Genomic DNA, 27,620 nt, shown 5'->3' on the forward strand with positions numbered 1-27,620 from the left:
CCCCACACACACACCTCAAACTTTTAGGATCGGGATTAAGCGACCCCCAAATTCCCAGCCTCGTTTTGAGTAAGGACCTGCCTCCTGTGTGTCTACCCTGAATAAATGCCTTTTTTACCACTTGCCAGGATAATTCCACCACAATTTAAAAAACAGCAACACACATTTAATACACAGAGGCACACACACACACACACACACACACACACACACACACACACACACTCTTCTCCGGCAGCTAAAAGAAATACCCCAGATACACATTTTGCAGGCGGGGTAGTCAAAAAGCAGCCAAGATGGCAGCCATAGTGCCCGGGCCATCTTGATATTTTTTGGCCGGATCTTGTAGATCTGTCTTCACAATGCTGTTTTCTTTTCAAGAGAAAGAAATAAGAAATAGGAAGGCCAAGAACTTAATTGCAAAGGAAGAAGAAGAAGAAGAAGAAGAAGAAGAAGAAGAAGAAGAAGAAGAAGAAGAAGAAGAAGAAGAAGAAGAAGAAGAAGAAGAAGAAGAAGGAGAAGAAGAATGAGAAGAAGAAGAAGAAGAAGAAGAAGAAGAAGAAGAAGAAGAAGAAGAAGGAGAAGAAGAAGAAGAAGAATGAGGAGAAGAATGAGAGAAGAAGAAGAAGAAGAAGAAGAAGAAGAAGAAGAAGAAGAAGAAGAAGAAGAAGAAGAATGAGGAGAAGAAGAAAGAAGAAGAAGAAGAAGAATGAGGAGAAGAATGAGGAGAAGAAGAAGAAGAAGAAGAAGAAGAAGAAGAAGAAGAAGAAGAAGAAGAAGAAGAAGAAGAAGAAGATAGGGAAAAGCAGGGGGCTAGATCTGTGACTTATGACCATCGGTCCTCGCACTTATGACCATCCCCATCGCCATGTCATCAAAATCGGGGCTGGTAATCTATGACAGGTCACGTAATCATCATTTAGCACCTTTCCAGCCGGCTTCTGGCCGGAAGCCAGATTTACAGTAATGATTCACTCAACAAGTGCCTTGACTCGCTTAACAACCATTGCAAAAATGGTTGTAAAATCAGACGTGACTCCCTTAACAACCGCAGTTTTGCTCTGCTCTTGCGGAGACGTCCCTTTTTAGGGAAGCCAATGGCCTCTGTTCCCCCCCCCACACACACTTTTTTTCCTAGGTAGGGGATGCAGGGGAGGGGGTGAACTGCCCCAGCCCCCCGATTTCAGCGCCCAGTCAACCAGGCTTGGCTTTGCAAACTCCAGCATGTCTCCTTGGTTCTTCCTTCCTGCAGAGGGTGACCTGAACTTCCGAGTGTTCTTGCTGGAAGGTACTATAGATCCCCTCCTTGTGAGCCCCCCTCACCCATTTCCTGCCCCCCCTCTTGTCTCTTGCACCCCGAACTTCTCAAGCCGTTAGAAAAGGGGTGGGGGGTGAAGAAAAAAAAAAACAACTACAACAGTTACGTGTATAAGATGAGTCTTTCTCAGCCCCTGGCCCTTTAAGGTTGGGCGGACTTCGGCTCCCGGCAGGGGGAATTCTGGGAGTTGAGGTCCACCCTGTCTTAAAGGGGCCGAGGCCGAGGAACACAAATTTGTAGGGGCTGTTAAATCGGCATTTTTTTTTCCCCTCCAAGAGCGAATGGCATTTTGGGGGCGAAACATGGTGTGTCCCCCCGTTGTCCTCGTCACACCTTCAGTGAGGAGACCCCAAATTCTAGGAAGGGCTTTTCGGGTGGGGATGTGTTTTGGGTTGCCTCTCAATGGGGATTTCCCGCCCCCCCACAACTTTTAGCAGAAAGGGGTTAAATTCAAAGGGTCGGATTTAAATGTATTAGTTTTACATTCCAGCCAGGAATTTTTTTTAAAAAAGTTCCCTATTCCTATTTCTTTTTTATTATTATTATTATTTTTATTTATTGGACTGCTGTCTGAAATCATGCTGACTCTAAGTAGCTGGAAGAAATAGAAGAAGAGAAGAGAATTTAGAATAGAATTTAGTATAGAATACAATTTAGAAGATAATAAAATAGAGTAGAATAGAATAGAATTTAGAAATTAGAATAGAATAGAATAGAATAGAATAGAATAGAATAGAGTTAGAACAGAATAGAACAGAATAGAATAGAATTAGAATAGAATAGAATTAGAATAGAATAGAATAGAATAGAAGATGGAATAGAATAGAATATAGAATAGAATAGAATAGAATAGAATAGAATAGAATATAGAATAGAATAGAATAGAATAGAATAGAATAGAATAGAATATAGAATAGAACAGAACAGAACAGAATAGAATAGAATAGAAGATGGAATAGAATAGAATAGAATAGAATAGAATAGAATAGAATAGAATAGAATAGAATAGAATATAGAATAGAAAATGAATAGAATAGAATAGAATATAGAATAGAAATGAATAGAATTAGAATATAATAGAATAGAATATAATAGAATAGAATAGAATAGAATAGAATTAGAACAGAATAGAACAGAATAGAATAGAATTAGAATAGAATAGAATAGAATAGAATAGAATAGAAGATGGAATAGAATAGAATATAGAATAGAATAGAATAGAATATAGAATAGAATAGAATAGAATAGAATAGAATATAGAATAGAATATAGAATAGAATATAGAATAGAATATAGAATAGAATAGAATAGAAGATGGAATAGAATAGAATAGAATAGAATAGAATAGAATAGAATAGAATAGAATATAGAATAGAAAATGAATAGAATAGAATAGAATATAGAATAGAAAATGAATAGAATTGGGGGAGACCCTTGTACTATAATTAGGCTTTAAGGTGCATGCAAAAAGTCAAGGAGGCAGATGTGGGTACGACCAAACCTATTCCCGCTTCCTGGGCTTCGCTGTTATGGCCGTCCCTTCGCAGGCAAAGGCCGCGGGGTGGAGGTCTCTTTTGGAACGTGGAAATGTGGGGACTTTTCCCCCCCTAGGCCAAGAGGGCAGGAATCTGGCTCGTCAATAGGAAAAAAACCAAGTAGTCCTTGACTTACAACCGTTCATTAGTGACCGTTGGAAGTTTACAACGGCACTGAAAAAAAAGTAACTTAGGACCGTTTTTCACACTTACGACTTGCAAAACTCTCCACGGCCACGCAATCACAATTCAGGCTTTTGACCACTGACTCACATTTATGACGGTTGCAGCGTTCCGGGGGTGGGGGTCACATGATCCCCTTTTGCGACCTTCCGATGAGCAAAGTCGGGGAGGGGGAGCCAGATTCGCTTAACGACCGTGTGACTTGCTTAACAATCGCAGCAATTCATCGAACAACGGTGGCAAGAAAGGTCATAAAACGGGGCAAAGTTCACCTAGCAATCGTGTGTCTTAAGGACTGCACCGACTCGCTTAACAGTGGTGAGAAAAGTCATAAAACAGGGCAGAGTTCACTTAACAACTGTGTTACTCATTTAAGGACTGCACTGATTAACTTAACTGTGGCAAAAAAAAAGGTTTGTAAAACAGGGCCAAACTCTGAATACCCAGCAGTGAAACTTTCCCAGAGCTACCTGAAATAATTTGCTTTTAAAACAATCACAGAAAAAGAAAAAAGAATGCTAATTATCATGAAAAATAATAAATCAGAAGGACTTAATAACAAAGGGGCAAAAAAGTACACGCAGTCCTCAATGTACGACCACCAGTGAGCCCAAAATTCAGGTTGCCAAGGGAGAAATTCATTAAGTGAGTTTTCCTCCACGTTACAACCTTCCTCGCCACGTTTGTTAAGTGAACTGCTTCAGTTGTTAAGGAAGTCACACAGTTGTTAAGTGAATCCGCCTGCCCCAATGTAAATCACATGTTCATGGGGATGCTGCAGTGGTCATAAGTGTGAAAAATAATAGTCCTAAGTCACGTTTTCCAGTCCCGTTCTAACTTCGGTCACTAAATGAGCTGTTGTAAGTCAAGGACTACCTGTAGTAGAATCTGGGATCCGGCCTGAGAGGTCTGTCCTGCCATTTCCTCTTGTCTTGAACCCAGGACTTCTCTTTGCTGCCCATAATAGCCTCCTAACTCTAACCAGCCCTAATCTACTGTCCCCTGTCCTAATGTTCCCTTTATTTGTACCCAATTTATTTATTAATAATCATGGTTATACTTATATAAGTAATTCTGGGAGTTGAAGTCCACAAGTCTTAAATCAGGGGTCTCCAACCTTGGGCACTAAGACTCATGGACTTCAGCTCCCAGAATTCCCCAGCTGGCTTTTCCCCCTCACTTTGCTGTAAGTCAAGATCTATTACGCTCACTACATACCCACCGTTACCCTCCATGGCTGGCTGGCTGGGGAATTCTGGGAGTTGAAGTCCACGAGTTTTAAAGGGACGAAGGTTAACAAACCCTTCCTTACCCCATCTGTATGTTTTCCCAAAGAGGAAACCCTACTGACTTCAGTGGGGCTTACTTCCACCTTACTCATCTAGGTTAGTCCCGCTGTACTTCCGTGTAGGCAGTAGACACGCATAGTGTGTAGTTTGCAAGCTTTGTGGGCCCCCCTGTCTGGAGTCGTGTGTGGCTTGTGCTGCCAACAACCAGAGGCACCTCCGGTTTAGCTGCTATTTAGCATTTCCACCACTATTTAAATAATCCAGAAATCCTGATAGCAGAAACATCGTTCTACCTGGAAAGTACCTGGTTGTGAAATAAGCACAGGTGTTCCTCGACTTATGATGGTTCATTGAGTGACCACTCAAAGTTACGTGCGACAAACTTACCAGCTGCAGTGATTCACTTAACAACTGTGGAAAGAACTTCATTCAGCAAAATTCACTTGAGAAATGTTTCAGTTAGCGACCAAACATTTGGGTTCCGTTGTGGTCGTAAGTCGAGGACTACCTGTAATAAGTCAAAAATAAATAACACATTTTAGGGTTAAAAACAAGCTGTGATGAAGGACGAGGAGTTGAAAGAGTTGGCAGCCTTATATGGTGTTTTTCTGACTGTCCTTAAATGCAAACCTTTTATTGCCTGGGTTTTTTTTTTTAATAGTGGACTCACTCACATTTTGCAAAGTTCTTTGAAATGTATTTCACACTTCCTCTTCCATTTTTTTGATTTTCCTTAAGGAAAAATGATTAAAAAGAGGTGGTGATTATTTTCTTTATGGAAAATGATAAAAAAAAATCTAATCTGTTTTCCATAAGGTGATGCTAAATTGAAAATATAAGGTGATAATGGACTCGTGCATTCATGCATTAAACTCAGGGTGTATGTGTGTGTGTTGTCCAAACTGTGGTTTGTTGAATCAACCACAATGTTTGGGTTCATTCACTAAAACAAGCACTGTTGATGCATAAATACGTTGTTTGCTGGGACTTTGTAACACTGGTCTACAGAGAACTTGGGACAAAGTTTTTTTTCCAATTTCCTAGACTTTGTTCAAAATAGAAATGTCCACAAAGTTGATCAGAAACATAAAGATGGATTTGTGGTTGTGATTGCTGTCTTAACTTAGATACCCTCCATGAATATAACATTCAGGCTGTAGATTTTGAAGCAGCCACTGAAATCGTTGTCTTTTAATCTCGGCAACTATTCCTGGGGATTGAAGTCCACCAATCTTCAAGTGACCAAGTTTGAAAAACGCTTGATTTTTTCCAACTTCTGGATGGGGGAAACTACAACTCCCCGGAGGCTCAGCATCCAGGGGGGACTCATGGGAATTGAAGTCCACTCGTATCAACGTGGCTCTGTTGGGGAAAGCTCTTCAACTCCTGTCTGCGGGTCAGGATGTCATTCCCACCAGTTTCTGGAGTTGAAGCAGAGCGAGATGGAAAACTTCTCAAGATATTCAACCTATTTTTCCAAAGCACCAGAAAGCAGGACGAGAAGCGACGATGCTAACTAACCAAGGAGAGAAGCAACCTAGAACTAAGGAAACATCTCCTGACAGTGAGAACGGTTAGCCAGTGGAACTGCCTGCCTCCGGAAGTTGTGGGTGCTCCAACATTGGAGGCTTTCAAGGAGATACTGGACAATCCCTTGTCTGACATTGTCTAGGGTCTCTCTAGATCTAGACCCTAGACAATGTCAGACAAGAGATTGTCCAGTCTCTCCTGGACAGTCCCTTGTCTGACATTGTCTAGGGTCTCCTCCTTGAGCAGGGGCTGACTAGAAGACCTCCAAGGTCCCTCTCAACCGGTGGTGGGAATCAAATAATTTAACAACCGGCTCTCTATCCTAATCATTTGTTCCAACAACCAGTTCACCAAACTGCTCAGAAAGTTAACAACCGGTTCTCGCGAACCGGTGTGAACCGGCTGAATCCCACCACTGCTTCCAACTCTTGTCATTCTGTTCAGACGATGTTCTGCATCAAGCTACTTGCCTTCGTTCACTTTTTCCTCCCTGACCTGTTTTATTGAATATGAAAGGCTTCCCATCTTTGAAATGTGAGGGTGGGGGGGAAAAACACACACAAAAAAAGAGGGGAAATATACTTTAGTGCTGATCTCTCTTTATGTTTTCGTTTTTCCTGCCAGAGATCGTCCGAGCCATGACTTACGTCATCAACCAAGGCATGGCCATGTACTGGGGGACTTCGCGCTGGAGTGCGATGGAGATTATGGTAAATTCTGAACTTTGGGGGGAGCGGGGAGTGAAACGGGCACGGTAAGTCGGTCCCTCTCTTTTTCCCCCCAATCTCTTCTTCCTTTCCCCTCCTTCTTCTCTGCTACGTAGGAAGCTTACTCGGTAGCCCGGCAGTTCAACCTCATCCCACCCGTGTGCGAACAGGCTGAATATCATATGTTCCAGAGGGAAAAAGTGGAGTCGCAGTTGCCAGAGTTGTATCACAAGATAGGTATGAAGGAAGGAGGAAGAGGGGCTTGGGGAGGAGGGGTAAGGGAGGAGGGGGTCTCAGGAAGGGAACCCTTTTCCCTTCCTGCATGATAGTTCTTCCTTGTCCTCCCCTCTGTCTATTAATTGCAACCCTGGTTTGACCCAGATCAATATTTCCTTGGCAACTTTAAGACTTACGGACTTCAACTCCCAGAATTCTCCAGGAAGCCACGTAGGGTAACTTTCTTAATAGACAGTGGGTATGCAATAAGTGTAATAGATCTTGATTTCAACAAAGTAAAAAAAAGAAGAAGAAGAACTGGCTGGGGAATTCTGGGAGCTGAAGTCCACACGACTTAAATCAGGGGTCTCCAACCTTGGGCACTTTAAGACTTGTGGACTTTCAACTCCCAGAATTCCCCAGACAGCCACGTAGGGTAACTTTCTTAATAGATAGAGGGTATGCAAGTAAGCGTAATAGATCTTGACTTCATTCAGCAAAGTGGAAAAAAAGAGCTGGCGGGGGATTTCTGAGAATTGAAGCCCACCCATCTAAAAAGTTGCTGAGGCTATTGACCTCCATGTTGATTGGGGAAATTCTGGGAGTTGAAGTCCAACCATCTTAAAGTTCTTAGAGTTGGGAAATGTTGACCTAGATCGAGGGTCTTCAAACTTCTGGAGTTCAATTCCCAGAATTCTTGAGCTAACATGACTTGGAGGAGGAATTCTGGGAATTGAAGTCCACCAGTCTTAAAGTTGCCAAGTTTGGAGACCTCTGACCTAGATGAACACAAAAGGAATTTAGTTGTGTTTTTACGGGGTTTCACAATTGGTTTGCCTCCTACCTAAGAGGCAAACTATGATTCCTAAATACAGTACATTGCAGAAGTGAAGGTGGCTTATTTTAGCCCAGGGTTAATGGGTTAAACTGGCTGATGCTTGAAGCATCTGGAGATCCCACGTTTTAGAGTCACAATAAGATGGAGAGAAAGCTGTGGGAGATACCTGAAGATTCAGTGAGAGGAGGTTCTGTTGTCCATCCTGACCCCACCTGCCCCATTTACCTTCTTCAGGTGTGGGAGCCATAACTTGGTCTCCGCTGGCATGTGGACTCATCACGGGAAAATATGAGGATCGCGTGCCAGACAACTGCCGGGCTGCCATGAAGGTAGGATCCCAACCATTCTTTTTTTTGTTGATAGGAGCCCAGAAGAACATCTGTAATAACACTCTCACGTTCTTCCCTCTATCTTATCAAGTTGCAATGTCCTTGAAAGAGAAATCTTTCACAGTTCTCTCAACTTCAAGTAGAATATTTTCAAGCCTCTAGTTGGCAGTGTTACAAAGTTTCTTTGTTCTCACTCCCCCCCTTTCCCAGATAGAACGTAATAGAAGTTAAAAAAAGGAAAGAAAATATATATAATGTAATGTAATGTAATGTAATGTAATGTAATGTAATGTAATGTAATAATATAATAATATAATATAATATAATAATATAATATAATATAATATAATATAATATAATATAATATAATATAATATAATATAATATAATATAATATAATATTATAATATAATAATATAATATAATATAATATAATATAATATAATATAATATAATATAATATAATATAATAATATAATATAATAATATAATATAATATAATATAATAATATAATATAATATAATATAATATAATATAATACAATATAATATAATATAATATAATATAATATAATATAATATAATATAATAATATAAAATATAATATAATATAATATAATATATATATAAAAAAAAAAGATTACTAAAGGGAGCCTCTAATCTAAAAAAAATTAAAAATCAAAAAGAGAAGAAAGAATAACTGTATATATGAAAAAACCAGTCCAGTTAACAGAGCTAAATCACGATAGAAGTCCAGTAGAAAAAAAAAGTGAAAGAGTAAAAACCCAAGCCTCACTTTGACGTTTCCATTTAAAAACCGCCGCTTACTCAGTTCTGTCAAAACTTTTACAGATTTCCCTATTTCTTAGGGTGTCCTCTAAGTCTCAGAATAATAGTAAAAAAAAAAAAAAAGTTCTCACCCAAGCCAACACACTTTCTCTTTCAGTCTCTTCCGTTCCGGAGCTGTCCCAACTTCAGCAGCTTAAAGGCTGCCTCTCAGCCGCTGGCAAAAGGGCTTCTCCTGGATCAACCAGGGACTTTGCGATGTCCCTGGGATCCACAGGATGTGCCCTTCACTATCACCCTCTCTACGGGACGGTTTAGGTCCATTTGGACCGACCAGGGGCTGAGATATCGGCTGCAATCTTGGAGCTCGATTGCAAACCGTACCGTCGCGACGCCAGCGACGCCCACTTTCAGGATCCCAACCATTCTCGATTGCTGAAATGCAACACAGCCTCCTCCAGCAGGGGTTCAAGTCCTCCCAGCTCAGAATCTCTTTGCTAAGAATTTCTGGGATTGAAGGTTGTCTTCTACTGTAGGTGTGGAGATCTTCCAGGGTCTTCTGGTCAGCCTGGATCCTGGGGGTGGGTCCATAACCTCTGGAATTGGCCGAGGTCCTTCTGCCTTCAAATGATGAGGATGATGATGGTGTGATAGCCATTCAGTTGTATCCGACTCTTGGTGATTCTATTGGCCAGGTCTCTCCACCTCTTCCTCTCGTGACTTTTATTGTTTCATTGAAGTATCAAATACAAAGGAAAATAAAACATAGGAAATTAGGGGAAGGAAAAAGAGAGGGGGAAAGAAAATATGAGGGATAAAAGGGGGAAAAAAGTATTGACTTCTGACTCTTTTTAGCACAGTAGAACAACCTCAACTTTTTACTTTTAAAAAGTTAGTCTATAACTAACCATTTCTATATAACTAGAAGATATATAGTATATAACAAGCCATTTCTATATAACTAGCCATTTCTATATCTATCTATCTATCTATCTATCTATCTATCTATCTATCTATCTATCTATCTATCTTCTTAAGTTTTCGTGGGTATTTATATGTATGGTATTCAGCTTTGTTCGGTATTTTCCACGCCATTATAGTTGTGCTTTAAAGCTGTAGCAACGTCGCAGAATCTCATCTGCCATCATCAGGCTTCTGTATAGTGTTTGTCTGAGACTTTCACAGTCGCTTGTTTTAATTTAGTGCTAGCCTACTGCTGTGAAGAAAAACCATTCTGGCACAGCAGTAGGCTAGCACCAAATTTAAAACAGAAACGGCTGTGAAAGTCTGACTCACAGACGATCACAATATAGAAGCTTGATGATGGCAGATATGTAGGTCTAGGTGTGTTCGGGTCTTTTCCTGTAAGATTAAGAGTATCTTGGTGACGCCGGGCAAGGTCCCACTCGCCATCCTCAGGCTGGTGCTTTCAGCTTCGTGCCAGTGCAAGCAGTGTGATCGAGCTGCTCGCTCTCTATAAATACTGGCGGAGGGGCTGGTGTGCTGGGCTGGTTGGCTGCGCTGCTGCCTCTTGATTGGTTGATGGAGTTGATGTTGGTATAATGGGCTGTGTGATGGCCTGGTGAGTTTTGTTGTGGAGATAGTACCCATCAAAGAAGCCTTGACAGCCATCCGAAACAAATACAACCCCCCCAAACACATCCTAGATCTGACCAACCACTGCCTAACCAACACATACTTCATCCACAATGGACAAAGATACAAACAGATAGATTGGTTGATGGAGTTGATGTTGGTATAATGGGCTGTGTGATGGCCTTGTGAGTTTTGTTGAGTTTTCTTACACGGGAAAAGACCCAAACACACCTAGACCTACATACCTGTACCCGTGAAAATCTATGAAAACATATATATACATATATACATATATACATATATACATATATATATACATACATACATACATACATACATACATATATATATATATATATATATATATATATATATATATATATATATATATATATATATATATATATATATATATATATATATATATATATATATATATATATATATATATATATATATATATATATATATATATATATATATATGGATCTTTACTTGCTTTTCTCTCGCGCAAGATTCACTGAGCTGATGTTAGCACGTTTGGCGAACCCTGCCGCCACTCAGGCTGGTGCTTAGTGCCAGTGCAAGCAGTGTTTGCACTGCTTGCACTGGCACTAAGCCAGCACCAGCCTGAAGATGGCGAGTGGGACCTCGCCAAACGCTGCTCAGATACTTTGAATCTACGCGGGAGAAACCCGAATAACCAAAGATCCACATACAAATACCCAGAACCTCAGAAAACAAATATATATATATATATATATACACACACACACACACACACACACACACACACACATATATATATAAAAGCAAAAGGCCCCTCCTCACGCATCATCACAAAATCTCCAGAACCGTAAACCCTACAAACTTGAAATTGGGCACGTCTATTCCTCTTGGCTTCTAGGGGCTCGCTAAGAAGGGATTTTTTCCAAATGACCCTCAGAGCATTTAGAGTATTTCCTATATTATTATTATTATTATTATTATTATTATTATTATTATTATTATTATTATTATTATTATTATTATTATTATTATTATTATTATTATTATTATTATTAACAGGCTCTGATGCTAATGAGTTCTACTCCCCCTCCCCACCTGAAAATAAATCTCTTCCGAAGGCAAAACACAACCAGGGGAGAGGAGTTTCAGTTTCACAGCAGCAAGCAGCTTTAGTACAGAACAGTTGAGCTAAGCCACGCCCAGGTTCCTTGCTGTCTCCTTGCTCACACAGCAAATACTGTTTCAGTTTCCAAACAGCCCTCAACTCTCTCATACACTGACTGGATGCTAGCCAGATGAATACCAATGGATGCTGGTAGGCAGAGTCAGAATTTCCCCCCCCTTATTTCCCTCCCAAAAAACTAAGCCGATCACATAGTTTCGTAGCAAAGCACGGGTATCAAACTAGTGTGTTTGTGTGTGTGTGTGTGTGTGTGTGTGTTTGTGTACATATCTAATATCTAACATGTATATGTAATCGGCAAAACCAAAGTTTCCTTTTTGATCAGCACAAAATCCAGAAGTGATTTCCAAATTAAAAGACATAATTAAATATATTCTCTTTGAATAAAACACTGCAACCATTTCTGCTTTACCTTCCTTGCTGTGGAAATAGTGTTTCTATTCGGATTTAATCATTTTTGTCAACTATCACCATTTATATTAAGAAAATTCACCATATTCTTTTGCGTGTCCTCCAACCTTGCAAAGACTTCTTCTTTGAGTTTTATATGCTCTGGCTGGTATCAGCTTTGAAGGGTGTCCAGCCATCATGGGTTTTTGGCCACCTAGTTTTCTTTTAACCACTAATTCTTCCAAACATAATTGCTTTTTCCGGTAAAATCCCCCCCCCCCCGTATGACATGGCCAAAGTAAGTGAGATGCAGAGCGCCTTCAAGCCACCGTCCTCAACTTGGGGCCTTCAACTTGAGCAGGGGTTGGACTAGATGACCCACAAGATCCCGTCCAACTCCGATTATCTGTTATCTGTAACTACATAGGCAAACTTGGAGCGCACTGCAGCTACATAGCCAAAAAGGTATTAAGAAGTGTTAACCTAATCCTGCGTAGCTTTTTCTCCAATACTATTACACTACTAACTAAAGCATGCAAAACATTTGCTAGACCAATTCTCGAGTACAGCTCATCTGTCTGGAACTCGCATTGCATATAGGATATTAATACAGTCAAGAGAGTCCAGAGATATTTCACGAGAAGAGTTCTTCACTCATCTACCCGCAACAGAATACCTTATGCCACCAGGGCTTGACATTTTAGACAACCTAGAACTACGCCGCCTTCAGTCCGAGCTAAGCGTAGTACATAAAATTATTCATTGCAATGTGCTACCCGTCAATGACTACTTCAGCTTCAACCACAACAATACACGAGCACACAATAGATACAAACTCAGGGTAAACCGCACCAAACTCAATGGCAGGAAATACGACTTCAGCAACAGAGTGGTCAATGCCTGGAATTCACTACTTGACTCTGTGGTTTCTACCCCAATCCCCAAAAACTTTAACCTTGGACTTTCTACTGTTGACCTCACCCCTTTCCTAAGAGGTCTGCAAGGGGCATGCATAAGTGCACCAGCATGGCTACCGTCCCTGTCCCAATGTTCCCCTTTTATTCATATCCATTTCATGTGTTCATAATCATGTTTATACTTACACCTGTTATCTAATACTTGCTTGACAAAGAAATAAACAAACAAACAAACTGTTAGGGTTTACAGATAACAGATAATCAGAGTTGGAAGGGACCTTATAGGTCATCTAGTCCAACCCCCTGCCCAAGCGGAAGACCCTCCACCATTTCTGACAGATGGGAGTCCAATCTCTTCTAGAAAGCCTCCAGGGATGAAGCTCCCACAACTTCTGAAGGCAACTTCTGTTCCATCGGTTGATTGTCCTCACTGTCAGAAAGTTTTTCCTTATTTCCAGGTTGAATCTCTCCTTGTTCAGTTTCCATCCTTTATTCCTTGTCTGGCCTTTGGGTGCCTTGGAGAATAGATTGACCCCCTCCTCCTCCTCTCTGGGGCAGCCCCTCAAATATTGGAAGGCTGCTCTCCTGTCTCCCCTGGTCCTTCTCTTCCTTAGACTGGCCATGCCCGGTTCCTGCAACCGTTCTTCATATGTTTTAGTCTCCAGTCCCCTCATCATCCTGGTTGCTCTTCTCTGCACTTTTTCTAGAGTCTCAACCTCTTTTTTATAATGTGGTGAGCAAAACTGGATGCAGGACTCTAGGTGTGGCCTTACTCAGGCTTTATAGAGTGGTATTAGTACCTCCCTTGATCTTGATTGTATCCCTCTATTAATGCAGTTTAGGATTGCATTAGCTTTTTTGGCTGCTGCTGCCCACGGCTGGCTCCTATTTAGCTGGTTGTCCACTAAGACTCCAAGATCCCTCTCCCAGTTCCTGCTACTGAGCCTGGTTTCACCCAGTCTGTATGTGTCCTTTTGGATTTTCTTGCCTAAGTGTAGGACTTTCCTTTTCTCCTTGTTGAATTTCATTTTGTTAAATATGGTCCAGGGTTCAAGTCTGTCAAGATCCATCTGGATCTTGAGCCTGTCTTTTTGGGTGTTAGCTATTCCTGCCAGCTTAGTATCATCTGCAAATTTGGTAAGTTCCCCTTCTATTCCCTCCTCTAAGTTGTTAATGAAAATATTTTTATCGTTCATGTGTGGGAAGAAGGCACCACGTTGGAGAAGGTGGCATTGACAGGGCAAAATTCCTAACAATATTGGTTTGCTGACTCCCAATCATTATTCCATTCTAGATTCTAAATTTCCTTTTGGTTTTTTTCACTAAGCCCAAGGAGCGCTAAGCCCTTATTATGCTTCATCCCGATCATGAGCTTAGCGTCATGAAACTTGGATCCAGAAGTGAGGTGAAATCCTCTCTTTTAAAAAAATTTATTTATATATTTTCTCTTTGTATACAATAATTGCTTAGTGAACAGTGTACTGTCTGGGTCAGTTTATTTACATAACAATATTAAATTCCTAATTTCTACTTCTATTATCCAACCATTGATCAAACAAACCCCAAGTTTGAAAATATTCTGTGTCTTCTTTTCTTTTATCTTCATTGTTAGTCTGTCCATTTCTGCACAGCCTAATTTTTTTTAATGATCTCTTCTTCTGTAGGTGTTTCCTTTTTTCCAGTACTGCACAAATACAATTTGTGCCACTGTCAAAACATGTAATATTAAATATACATTTCCCTTATCATATTTTTCTGATATTATGCCTCACAAAAAACAATTCTGGTTTGTATATATGCTGCCTTAACTCTTTTTTCCAACCATGTATGTATTTTCGCCCAGATTTATTTATTTATTTATTTATTTGCTTTTGGGCATGTCCACCACATGTGGTAGCATGTGCCCGGAATTTGATTTCGTTTCCAACATTTAGCGGACATGTTTTTAAACATGTTGGTTAGTTTTGCCGGTGGTAAGTGACACTAGTGAAATCACCTCTTAAGCTCTCCTCCCCCCCTACCCCAAATTCTGTCTTCAGCCGAGGCTTCATTGTATCTCCAAGTCTCACAACTGACTCATCAACCTAGGAGATCCTTTTTAATCCCCAGAAGGGTTAGGGTGGGATCGTTTTGCTCCAAACAGATTGTCAACTCGTAAAACATTCCTATGCCTGTTTTCGAGTTGCCATAAACAAGGGGGAGGGGTGGAACTCCGAAGGAGCATTATGGCAATTTAAAACCCAGAAATACATTCCTCTCTTATCTTTAAAAGGTTGTAGCTAGGCTACCGGATCTTCTTCCCACTAAAATCCTTCATTGGAGAATGTGGTTGATGACATCCAGCCCATGGACATGCTTCATTGGAGAATCTTATGATACACCCAGGGGAGAGGTTGGGGGGGGGAAACAGGGTCACAGGTGACTGTAAATTACGTATGCCAGAATTGGCTCCATCAAGGTTAATGCCGGCATGTTGCTCCTAATAAATCTTTTGAAATCTTTTGAAGGTTGGCCCGAGGCTCATGATTTAATGAGGGCAATCGCTGGAACCCTGACACAGATATTCAGTGAGCTAAGCTGAGGTTCACAGCCTGCTGGTCAATAAGGACCCTCCGTGACGCTCTCGGCCCTCTCCTCCTTTTTCAGGGCTACCAGTGGCTGAAGGAGAAGCTGCAGAGTGAAGATGGGAAGAAGCAGCAAAGCAAAGTGAAAGCGTTGCAGCCCATCGCCGAACGCCTGGGATGCACCGTGGCGCAGCTGGCCATTGGTGAGGATGCTGGAGGATGGGTGGGTGTGCACGTCCCCTTTTTGTAACTGTAAGGTCCCAGAGTTTACCTGAGTCTCCGAGGCGCCAAAGATAGTGAGACTCAAGGAGAGGCTTTAAAAAGCAACAGCTTTTATTTGTACAAAGAAGAGCTGGGTAGACTTATTCCACGTGCATACAGACAAAAAGTATGCAAGGAAAAAAAGCCGCGCCTAAGTGAGTGTAGCCCCAATGTCTTATACCCAAATTTAGCCAATTAGAAATAAAAGTTTGTTACCCAACATGGCAATGTCTTGTCCATGCCTCCCCCCCACCGTGCAATTATCCATGGAGCATCCTTTGTCCATGCTCTGTCCATGCTCTTTGCTATCTTACAGGACATTCCTTGTAGCCTTGTGTGTCCGTGCTCCTAGGCACCCTTCTCTGGCCCTGTTTGCAGGGGTGGGCTTCGAAAATTTCAGCAACCGGTTTCTCTTCCTGGTTGCTGGGTGGGCGTGGCCTATTTGGCCTCCTGCACCGGGGTGGGGGGGCATTTTCATCCTCCTCCATCCTCAAGCCTCTGGGAAAGTGAAAACGGCCTCCCCAGGCTCCGGGGGCCCTCCGAAGGCCGTAAACGGGTCCATTTCTGGCCTTCTGTAGCCACTGGGAGGCCTGTTTTTCGCCCTCCCTTCCGCGTGGGCCCTGGCATCCAAAACCGGCCGCGTGGTGACTCCTGGGAGGGAAGTGGGGGGTGGGGCCAGCCAGGGGTGGGATTTGCCGGTTTGCTGAACCGGTAATTAAAAATGATAAAATTAGTTACCGGTTCACCCGAACCAGGGTGAACCGGTAGCATCACCCAACCCTGCCCGTTTGTCTATGGAGCAGGATGTTCCTGGGCAACTGTTTTGTTCTGTCTCACCTAGCTTTGAAGCGAATAACAGAAGCGAGGAACCAGATAGCAAAGGATACAATTCTTAAGAAGGGAGGGTTACAGAATTAAATCCTGACGAATAATTCCTAACCGTAGCAAAATAGCGCGAGCAATTCTTAACAGAAGCAAACAGCAAAGGTTAGACTGAGTGGTGTCACGGTGTCCCTTTATAACAACACCCCAAGGCAGGCGTCGTTCTTCTCCGTCCGGGGATTCGGACGAGGCCTTCTCCGTGGGGCTTCCGTCTATGGGGGACGAGGCCCAGCCCCGGCATTTTCTGGCTAACCACTGGCCCCAGGGTGAAACGTTCTCCAAGCAACGGGTTAAGGTCTTTTGAAAATCATTCGGAGGAGTGCGCAACTGCAGGCTGCCCACGGATTATATTGCACGGCCATTTTTTGTCACTGCGTTCCTCAGTGGTTGGGTTGGGTATTCATTTTGCAGGTGCTCCAACACCGGAGGTTTTTAAGAAATGACCGGGCAACCATTGATCTAAAATAGTATAGGGGTCTCTGGCTTGAGCAACGGGTTGGACTAGAGCAGTGGTCGCCAACCAGTGGGAAAATTTGGGTGGTCCACAGAGAAATGTCACACCCCCAAAGCAATTAATCCAGGCTGTGTGGGAACACAAGGCTGTGCTACCCACATGGCCCGCAGGGAACACAAGGCTTGTGTCGCTTGCATTGCGGACAACACAAGGTAGTGAGGGAAGGGGGAAAAGGGCGGAAGGGGGGAACTTGCCCCATTCCCCCACGCGCCTGGCCTGGCCACCGGGCTGCTTCTTTCCGCTTCTTTCTTCTTCTGCTTTTGGCTGCACGCAAGGAAAGCGGCCAAAGTCTTTCCTTCTCTCCCCCAAGAAATGAGTCTTTGGGATCCTGCAAGGCCTCCTGCTCCAAGAGGCTGCGCCGGTGCGACAAGTCTCACAAAGACTCATTTCTGGCGGAGTTTGGGGGAGAAAAAGAAAGAATTCTGCGGCTTCTGCTGCTTTCCTTGCATGAAGCCAAAAGTCTCTCTCTCTCCCTCCCTCCCCCTGAGAATGGAGACAGTATCCTGCGATCCCAAATAAAGAACGATTGATCACTAGGAAAACGGGGTGGGGAATTTTCCTGCAGACTTTTGGAGGGTTTTTGCCAGGGTCTCTTGGTCTGGAGGATTTAAAATGATGAGTTTGGTGGTCCCTGAGGTCCAAAAGGTTGGCGACCCCTGGATTAGAAGACCTCCAAGGTCCCATCCAACTCTGTTATTCTGTTAAGCAAGAAAAGCCACCCCAGGAAAAGCCACAATTCTAGTTTAAACCGCGGAAGCGGAAAATAGGCAAGAATGGTGATTCCAAAGAGTATCTGAGACGAGTGAAAGTGTGAATAGATGTGATTATGTCAGAAACATTCTTTTGGTTTCTGATGCTTTAGCTGTGACCCTCTTGGGCTGCGAAAACGGCCCCTGGAGCAGATTCACAGCAAGGAAGGACCTGCCGAAAACGGTCTCTGGATGCACCGGAGATGAGACGCAGTGATCACACTCACACCTGAGCAGTGATTTTAGAAAGGTGGGGAGAAGATGCTAAACTTGTTCCTTTCTGACCTATTTCTGGGCGGGGGATTTTTCTTCCCCCACAGCCTGGTGTCTCCGCTCGGAAGGGGTCAGTTCCGTGCTTCTGGGGGTCTCTAGCACCGAGCAGCTCATTGAGAACCTGGGATCCATTCAGGTGAGGAGAAGGAGGCCCCGGGGGTGGTCTTGGGTGCTTGGTAGTTGTTTTGCAGACGTTTCATGACCCAGCTAGGTAACACTATCAGTGCTAGGTGGGGTTAGCGGAGATGGGAATGGGAGGAGGAGGAGGTGGGAAGGGAGAGGAGGACGACGACTGTGGGGTCCTGGGTGCTCTCTGAGCTTGGTAGGTTTTTTGCAGACGTTTCATGACCCAACTAGGGAACACTGTCAGTGCTTGGGAGGAAGTGGGGTTTGCAGAAATGGGAATGGGAGGAGGAGGAGGGGGGAAGGAGGAGGAGGAGGACTGTGGGGTCTTTGATGCTCTCTGAGCTTGGTAGTGTTTTTGCAGACGTTTCACCACACCCAACTAGGTAATATTATCAGTGCTAGGGGAGAGAGTGGGGTTTGCGGAAATGGGAGGGGGAGGAGGAGGCCAGGGATCTGGGGATCGATCGCTCAGTGGGGGGGTGGGGGCTGCATTTAACCCTGTAAAGATGGAAGTTATGGGTAAAGACAGTCTCCCTCCCGCCCTGCTATCCATGTTCTAGATCCAGCTGCTAGATCGAACCACCAGCTTCCCACCACCAGCTTCCAAGCATCCCTGAGCCCCTCTCAAGCCCCCCCAAACCACTTAGAGAAAATCAAGCATAAAGGGGTTGCAATCAAGGGGGTTCTTGGGGGAAACTGCAGGCTCACCTGCCCCTTCCTCCCAAAGGTGTGCTTTTTAGCCGGCTTGCCATTTTGCACTCGTGAAATTTTATAAGGTACCAGGTAAAGGTTCCCCTCCTCGCACATCCGTAGCTAGTCGTTTCCGGCTCTGGGGGACGGTGCTCATCTCCGTTTAAAAAAAGCCGAAGAAGAGCCAGCGCTGTCCGAAGACGTCTCCGTGGTCCTGTGGCCGGCAGGACTAAACGCCAAAGAAGGCGCACGGAACGTTGTTCCCTTCCCACCAAAGGGGTCCCTATTTTTCTACCTGCCTTTTTTTTTTTTTTTGCGCGCTTTCGAACGACTCGGTTAGCAGAAGCCCGGACAAGGAACGGGAGCTCACTCCGTCACGGGGCGCTAGGGATTCAAACTGCCAATACTGCCGGACTTTCTGATCGACAAGCCCAGCGTCTTGAGCCACTGAGCCACCACGCGTCCCTGTACTTTATTTTAGAGACCCTCCCTCGAAACAACCCAGAAGGCAGCCGTAATAATAGATGTGATGCTGGGGTTGGGAGGAGCATGTAGCCAATTTTGTTTTCTCTCTTCGTGCTGAGCCCCCTCCCCCAATTTCTCCCCGACAGGTCCTGACCCAGCTGACCCCTCAAGTCATCCAAGAAATTGACGCAGTCCTGGGGAACAAACCCAACGCCAAGAAGGAGTCCCGGGCATAGGAGGGCTGGCGTGGCCCCACCAGACTCGCCTCCCTCCCGCTCCTCTGAGGACCCCCCCCGTGTCCGTCTCCCATCCCTCCCCACCCCTGCCCGCCACCCACCAGCTGCTGCCTTCGACAAGGGCGGGGGTGGCCCAAGACGAGCTGCTTTGCGCATGAACTACAAAATATCCATATTCTTCCAAGACAAGTGAAGCAGAAAGTTGCATCATCCTGCTCTCCCACCCGCGGAGGGGCTGCTTAGTCTCGAGTTCAAATCTATGGCATGAGCAATCGCGCTTGGCGGGGAAACACCCCCCCCACACAGACGGCCTTGGCCTGGCTGGGCCGGTGCCCGGGCTGCTGCAAGTGCAACCCCTTTTCCGTACGGGGAGGCCTGGCTTCCTCCGGAGGGGTGGTTGGAAGGGGTTGGGTGAGGGGCAGCAACCTAGAGAAATAAGCACAATCTCCGTCTTAAGAGAACCTCGGATCCGTCTGGGTGTTAAGGTAGCCTCGGTTTCCACTGCAACCCTCTGTCCCTTGCGTGGGTCCCCTACGCCCAGTGGTGGGATTCAACCGGTGTAACAACCAGGTCGGTGAGCTGCGCGTGCACTGCGTTTGAAAACCACAAATCTTCAGCTCTAAAACTAACCTGCTGCAGCCCCCGGTGAGTAAAACAGCTGTGCTGCCAAACAGGGAAATATAGGACTAGCGCTGGGGTGGGTGGCCGGAGCCAACAGATTGCCGAAACAACGGGTTCACCTGAACCGGTCCAAACCCTCTGAATCCCAACCCTGGCCTACGTCCTGTGTTTGTCTCTGGGTTTGTTTTCCATGGCTTGGTTTCCCTCCTCCCTTGGGAGATTTGTGGCCCGTGGCGAGCCGCTTTCCCCAATCAGGGTCTCCTGTCGGGATGGCGGGGGGGAGACGTCCTGGAGGTAGTCGTCCCAACGCACGCCTGAAAAACCACAAAACCATCCCCATTTGCAATACAGTCTGGGGTGAACACCAGCATTGTCGTCACCGAGAGGCATCGCCCAAGGGCTAAGATTGGCCTAAACCAGGACAAAAATCACCACCCACAGTGGGAGAAAAACAGACCTCCCCTTAAAATCCAATTTAATTTTTTTTTCCCGAGTTTGCTTTTTTTTGTTCTCAGTCTTTCGTTTTTGTTTTGGTCTTCCTGGTTATTCCTTCCGTCGCTCGTGCAAATAATTTGTCCAGCCGAGCCTCGGGATTTCCCCTTTCCATTCTTAATTGAGCCTGGCTGTGATCTTGTCATCAAAGCCTGGCTTGTATACGTTAGGAGGGTGTGCATTTTGAAAGTGGGGGGGGAAAGGAAATCCTACAGTCATAAGCCAGCATCTCGTCCCCTTTTTTTTTTGACATCCCTGGTATCTCAAGGCAGGTGACCAGAGAAGAGAGGGGAAAAGCAATCCCAGAAGGAAACTGAGTCAGGACTTGAAGGACGTTCACCCTCTTCGGGTTCTGGGAGTTGAGGTTCGCCCATCGGAAAGTTGTTGGGTTTGAAAACCGCCGCAGTAGAGCTGGTCGGTGAGGGAGGGATTTGGATTCCTCTGCTGCCGCCAACAGGAAAGCAAAATTTGCTCCCCTGAGGCAGTGATAAGTTGAGAGGGAAGAGAATGTCTCCCTTCCTCCTGGGGTGCGCGTCCCCCAAAGGATCCTGTGGGTCAGGGGGACTCCTGAGGGTGCGGAAACCAGTTCTGGTTCTCAGCTCTTCAGTCTTCCTTCCCTTCCTTTCCTTCCCTGTCTCTTGCCCTCCCTCTTCCCTTCCTTCCTTCCTTCCTTCCTTCCTTCCTTCCTCTTCCCTTCGTTCCTTCTTTCCTCCCTCTTCCCTTCGTTCCTTTCCTTCCCTCCTCTTCCCTTCGTTCCTTTCCTTCCCCTCCCTCTTCCCCTCCCTCTTCCCTTCCTTCCTTCCTTCCCTCCCTCTTCCCTTCGCTCCTTCCCTTCCCCTTTCTCTTCCCCTCCCTCTTTATCTTTTCTGTTCCTTCCTTCCTTCCCTATATTTCCTACTCTAGATAGCTCCCTGAGCTGGGTTATTTCCTTGCAGGTGTTTCATTACCCAAACTAGGAAACATCATCAGTGTATCTGGAGTAGCACTGATGATGTTCCCTAGTGTGGTCATGAAAGCCTGCAAGAAAAACAACCCAGCTCAGAGACCACCATGGATTTCTCATTCCAACCGGGAGCTACAACTATACTCCATTGTCGGTATTTCCTGTCCCCTCCTTCCTCTGATCCTTCTTTCCTTCCTTCCTTCCTTCCTTCTTTCCTTCCTTCCTTCCTTCCTTCCTTCCTTCCTTCCTTCCTTCCTTCCTTCCTTCCTTCCTTCCTTTCTGTTGGACTAGATGACCTACAAGATCCCTTCCAACTCTGTTTTTCTGTTATCCTTCCTTCCTTCCTTCCTTCCTTCCTTCCTTCCTTCCTTCCTTCCTTCCTTCCTTCCTTCCTTCCTTCCTTCCTTCCTTCCTTCCTGTTGGACTAGATGACCTGCAAGATCCCTTCCAACTCTGTTTTTCTGTTATTCTGCTATCCCTTCCTTCCTTCCTTCCTTCCTTCCTTCCTTCCTTCCTTCCTTCCTTCCTTCCTTCCTTCCTTCCTTCCTTCCTTCCTTCCTGTTGGACTAGATGACCTGCAAGATCCCTTCCAACTCTGTTTTTCTGTTATTCTGCTATCCTTCCTTCCTTCCTTCCTTCCTTCCTTCCTTCCTTCCTTCCTTCCTTCCTTCCTTCCTTCCTTCCTTCCTTCCTTCCTGTTGGACTAGATGACCTGCAAGATCCCTTCCAACTCTGTTTTTCTGTTATTCTGCTATCCCTTCCTTCCTTCCTTCCTTCCTTCCTTCCTTCCTTCCTTCCTTCCTTCCTTCCTTCCTTCCTTCCTTCCTTCCTGTTGGACTAGATGACCTGCAAGATCCCTTCCAACTCTGTTTTTCTGTTATTCTGCTATCCTTCCTTCCTTCCTTCCTTCCTTCCTTCCTTCCTTCCTTCCTTCCTTCCTGTTGGACTAGATGACCTACAAGATCCCTTCCAACTCTGTTTTTCTGTTATTCTACTATCCCTTCCTTCCTTCCTTCCTTCCTTCCTTCCTTCCTTCCTTCCTTCCTTCCTTCCTTCCTTCCTTCCTTTCCTTCCGTCCTTCCTTCCTTCCTTCCTTCCTTCCTCTCCCTTTTCCAGGAATGAGCCATCTCTTTTAAAAGCAATAATAAAAGTGCCCTCGGGGTCAAGAGTCATGTGGGGACAGTGGGGAGAAAGGAAGGACGGCTACTGCATTCCCACACCCTACCCACTTTGCACTTCCTCTTGCTTTGGGCCCGATGCCTTGCGCTGGCTGTGAAATTTATTCTAGGGTAGCGCCTCTGCCTCTTCCCTGGGTCTCTGCGGAGGGCAGCAACAGGGGGGGGGGGCATCTGCTGGTCAGAACAGAGACAATGGTGGGCTTTCTCACAAGAAATACGCCCCCCCCCTCTTTTCATGCAACCGACAAACCCTCCAAACCAGAGGCTCCCATTTTTTCCATCTTGGAAATGGCAATAAAAAAATTCAGAATTGCCCATTTGAACTGGTAAAAGATGGCACTTAAGTTAACTCTCACAACAGATTCTTGTATTTGAGTAGGGTTTTTTTCCCTGTGTGTAACTCTGGGACAGCCGTATTGCACCAGAAATAATTTTTAAAAAGCGGATTTTTTTTTCTTAACTGTGGTCACTTTAAGACTTGTGAACTTCAACTCCCAGAATTCCCCAGCCAGACAGCCATAGAGGGTAACTTTCTTAAGAGAGGGTGGGTATGCAGTAAGCATAATATATCTTGACTTTGGCAAATTGGGGTGTGGGGGGGAAAGAGCTGGCTGGGGAATTCTGGGAGTTGAAGTCCACAAGTCCTAAATCGGAGGTCTCCAACCTTAGGCACTTGAAGATGTGTGGACTTCAATTCCCAGAATTCCCCAGCCAGCCATGGAGGGTAACTTTCTTAATAGACGGTGGGAACGCAGTAAGCGTAATATATCTCGACTTCAGCAAAGTAAAACAAAAAAGAGCCGGCTGGGGAATACTGGGAATTGAAGCCCACCCGTCTAAAATGTTGCTGAGGTTACTGACCTCCATGTTGATTGGGGAACCATGGGAGTTGAAGTCCACCTGTCTTAAAGTGACAAGGTTGGGAAAAAAAGGTGGATTCAGCTTGGCCAAAACCCTGCGGAGAAACCTTCCTTCTTAGTATCTTACGTCTCCAGTCTCTAATCTGCATGTACCCCCACAACCATTTTCCAGGTGAGACCACCCATCGCACCTGATTCACAAACCACCTCTGCTCCTCTTCCTCGCCATCCAGATTGGGGGGGCTGGCTGTTCTTAGCAAGACACCCCACCCCCCGTTTTCTGGAGCGTTCAACTTTTTGATAGCTAGGAAGAGTTTCGGCAAGTTCAGGAGGTAGCTCGTGATAGAGCTATTAAAACTGGAAGAAAAGAAAAACAACAACAACCCAGCACCAGTAGCATTTCTACCTACAGAACACAGAGAGACCCTTAACTGAGAAATGTTTTGAAAAAGAAATGTGTTTTTACAAAAAAAAAGAGTTTAAACTTTTAAAAGAATCCAGATTTGTACCTGCTGAAAGCTCAGGAACAATGCACTTTTACTGTTTGAAAAGAGGGGATTTATTGATTTATTTAGCGTATGGCAGAGGAGAGGGGAGATTTGAAGGGAATAAAATGGGATATATTCAGTTTTCAGGGGGAAATAATTCACTGTAAACCAAATGACCGAAGCCCGACAAAAACTGAAGCACTAAAGGGCTCCGGTGAAGAGGAAATGAAGAATTTTGAAAAGTTTATTCATCTCTGGAGAAGAAAAGGTGGAAGGGTGTGAATATCTCTCCCAGCTGTCTCTGGAAATTCTCAGTCACCCGAGTCATAGTTGTCGCAAAGGTGCTTTTTCAAGAGGCAAGTGGACTTCTTTTGTTTTTCCTTGAAGACGTTTCGCTTCTCCTCCAAGAAGCTTCTCCAACTCTGACCGAATGATGGAGGATGGAACAGTTTATATTCCTTGCAGTCCTCTGGTTGTTAGCACTCTCTCTGGGAGTCATTGAGGTCACTTGGGGGTTTATCTCTGCCCTCTTCCACTTTCAACAGAGTGGGGAGGGATGTGACCTCCCCCCATCTCCTGTTTACAACACAGCTCCTTTCAGCAATTCCAAGAAGGCTGAATAGAATAGAGCTGGAAGGGGCCTTGGAGGTCTTCTAGTCCAGCCCCCTGCTTCAGCAGGATAACCTATACTATTTCAGATAAGTGATTGTCTCTTAAAAACTTCCAGTGATGGATCACCTACAACTTCTGGTGGCAAGCAGTTCCACTGGTTCATTGTCCTCCCTGTTAAGAAGTTTCTCCTTCATTCCAGGTTGCTTCTCTCCTTGATGAGTTTCCATCCGTTGCTGCTTCTCCTGCCTTCAGGGGCTTTGGTAAATAAGTTGACCCCCCTCTTCTTTGGGGCAGCCCCTCAAATGCCCTCATGTCCCTCCCAGTCCTTCTTTTCTTTAAACTATCCAAACCCAAATCCTGCAGCCGTCCCACACCCCTTTGCGCTACTCGGGTGACCCTAAGGACACAGATAAAGCCTCCAAGTGGCCTCAATGATTCTCAGAGAGAGCGCTAACGACCAGATGACTGCGAGGAATATAAATCCTTCCATCCCTGCACCATTCGGTCAGAACTGAAGAAGTTTCTCCGGGGCGAGAAGTGAAAGGTCTTCAAGGAAAAACAAAGGAAGTCCAGTTGCCTCTTGAAAAAGCACTTTTGGGGGCCACGCCCAGTTAAAAGTTAGCCTTGAAGTAACCAAGCTTGCGGGGAGAGGAAAGCCTGAAGGAGGGGGGGAGGGGGGGATAAAAGAGAAGAAGTCATCCTTCCTCTTCCTCCTCTTCTTCCCTCAAGCCAAACAGCCTTCTTCTCATTCCAGTTCTATCCCCCCCACCCACCCCGCTCCAGCTGCTTCTGCAACCTGGCCAATTCTACCTGCCTGGCTGTACCTGGGGGCGGGGTGATGAGCACCGTAGTCCGGGGCCCAGAGTTAGGGATGGTGTGGTGCCGCTCCCCCTCCATCCGCAGAGACCGCTCTGGGGGAAGACATGCTTGTTAATTAATAGAATGGGCCCATCTAGCTACTTCGAGGTTCTTTTGTTTTTCTTCTTCTGGATTGTCAGGGTGGGTAGGTGGGTGGGACGGAGTGAGGGGGGGCATATCTGAACTGTTGAAATAAACAGCAGGTGATGAAACCGGCCTGGGTCTTATTCCTCGTTCCGGCATCCCTTCGGAAGGGGCAGGGAAGCCGATTTAGCCAGGGCCTGTTCTCAAGTTCTTGCGATAAATGCAGTTATAGAGAGCGGGTTCGGTGTAGCGGTGAAGGTGCTGGGCTAGAACACTGGGAGGCTGTGAGTTCTAGTTCTGCCTTGGGCATGAAAGACAGCTGGGTGACTCTGGGCCAGTCAACAGGGGGTTGGGAGTTCTAGCCCCGCCTTAGGTATGAAAGTCGGCTGGGTGACCATCAACCAGGAAAGGAAAGAGGGAGGGAGAAATAGGAAAGAGGGATAAAAGGAAAGGAAGGAGGAAGGAAATGTTAGGAAAAGAGGGAGGAAAGGGAAGGAAAGAGGGAGGGAAGGGAAGGAAAGAGGGAGGGAGGAAAGGAAGAGGGAGGGAAAGGGATAAAAGGGGGGAGGAAAGGGAAGGGAGGGAGGAAAGGGAAGGAAAGGATAAAAGGAAAGGGAGAAAAGGAAAGAGGAAGGGAGGGAGAAAAAGAGGGAGGGAGGAAAGGAAAGGGAGGGAGGAAAGGAAGGGAGGAAAGGAAAGGAAAGAGGAAGGAAAGGAAAAAGAGGGAGGAAAGGAAAGGAAAGATGTGAAGTTGCTTGAGCAAAGAAAAACTGACCTCCCATTTTCTCCTGAGATTTATACTAGGACACTGCGGTGTCCCTCCACAAACGCAGTGCGCTGCGTTTTCTCTTTCCTTTAAGTATAAACTGGACAAGATGCAAATTACCAGCCTCCAAAAAATACTCCAGCAAAAAAAAATGAAAATAAAAATGATGGGTTACTGCAGGCTGCCCAATTCCTTGAAGCCTCAAGTCCACCTGAAAAAATGAGATGGGTCCGGGCGATTAGAGACATCGTGACAAATTTAGCCTCTCAAGGTGACGCTGACCATACCAGCTTATATTGCTGCCTTTTTCATAGGGCCGGGCACATTTTTAAACCTCCATGCGCCTGCGTTTACCCTCAGTAATCAGGTCAATACAGACAGTGGTGGGATTCTACCAGTTTTAACAACCCGTTCGGTGAGCGCACGCTTCGCGCAACATTCAAAGACCGCCCTAAAACGTACCTTCTACTCCAGCGCTGGTAAGTAAAACAGCTGAGGCGTGGGAATCCGCTGTGCCGCACCTCAGCTGGGCAGCAAAACTGAAGAAATATAGGGCAACGGCAGGTGGACGGGGCCAACCGATCGGCGTTCATACCTGTTCATCTGAACCGGTGCGAACCGCTAGCAGCCCAGCCCCTGAATGCAGGTAGTCCTTGTCTTACAACCATTCATTTAGTGGGCAGGCTTTGATCACGTGACCACGGGATGCTGACGATGGTGGTTCAGTGGGGAAAAACGTTAGCCGCTTTTCCCACTGAACGATGCACCGTCACCACAGCATTCCCCGCGCCACACCACCAAAATTCAGACGCTTGGCAGTGGACTGGCCATTTGTGATGGCCACAGTGTCCTGGGGGGTGGTGGTCATGCAATCCCCTTTTGCGACGTTCTGGCAAGCAAAGTCAACGGGGAAGCCAGCTTCGCTTCACGACCGCATTCCTAACTTAAGAACTGCAGCGATCCCCTTGACAAATGTGGCAAGGGAGGTCATAAAACGGGACGGCCCTAACCTCGCTTGACAACGTCTCGCGTTAAGCCGCAGAAACACTGGGCTCGATTGTGATCGTTAAGACGGGGACTGCCTGCAATCTCTAAGCTGGCATGAAACTAACCCTTACCCTGGTTTAGCAAG

General features: G+C 45.3%; 1 protein-coding gene across 1 annotated transcript in view; it reads left to right on the forward strand.

Annotated features, from left to right (window-relative positions):
- Positions 1 to 20,687, forward strand: part of KCNAB3 (potassium voltage-gated channel subfamily A regulatory beta subunit 3) — a 37,140-nt gene extending 16,453 nt beyond the window's left edge. The window contains 7 exon segments of the mRNA XM_087945610.1: positions 1,253 to 1,288; positions 6,480 to 6,565; positions 6,679 to 6,799; positions 7,851 to 7,945; positions 15,473 to 15,593; positions 18,117 to 18,205; positions 19,497 to 20,687. Coding sequence (XP_087801736.1) covers positions 1,253 to 1,288; positions 6,480 to 6,565; positions 6,679 to 6,799; positions 7,851 to 7,945; positions 15,473 to 15,593; positions 18,117 to 18,205; positions 19,497 to 19,586 — 638 coding nt within the window. The 3' untranslated portion in view covers positions 19,587 to 20,687.
- The last annotated feature ends 6,933 nt before the right edge of the window (positions 20,688 to 27,620 follow it).

The sequence above is a fragment of the Notechis scutatus genome, chromosome Z (genome assembly GCF_049901735.1).
Source record: "Notechis scutatus isolate UNSWTSFEM ecotype Mainland chromosome Z, rNotScu1.2, whole genome shotgun sequence".
In the NCBI taxonomy this organism is placed as follows: Eukaryota; Metazoa; Chordata; class Lepidosauria; order Squamata; family Elapidae; genus Notechis; species Notechis scutatus.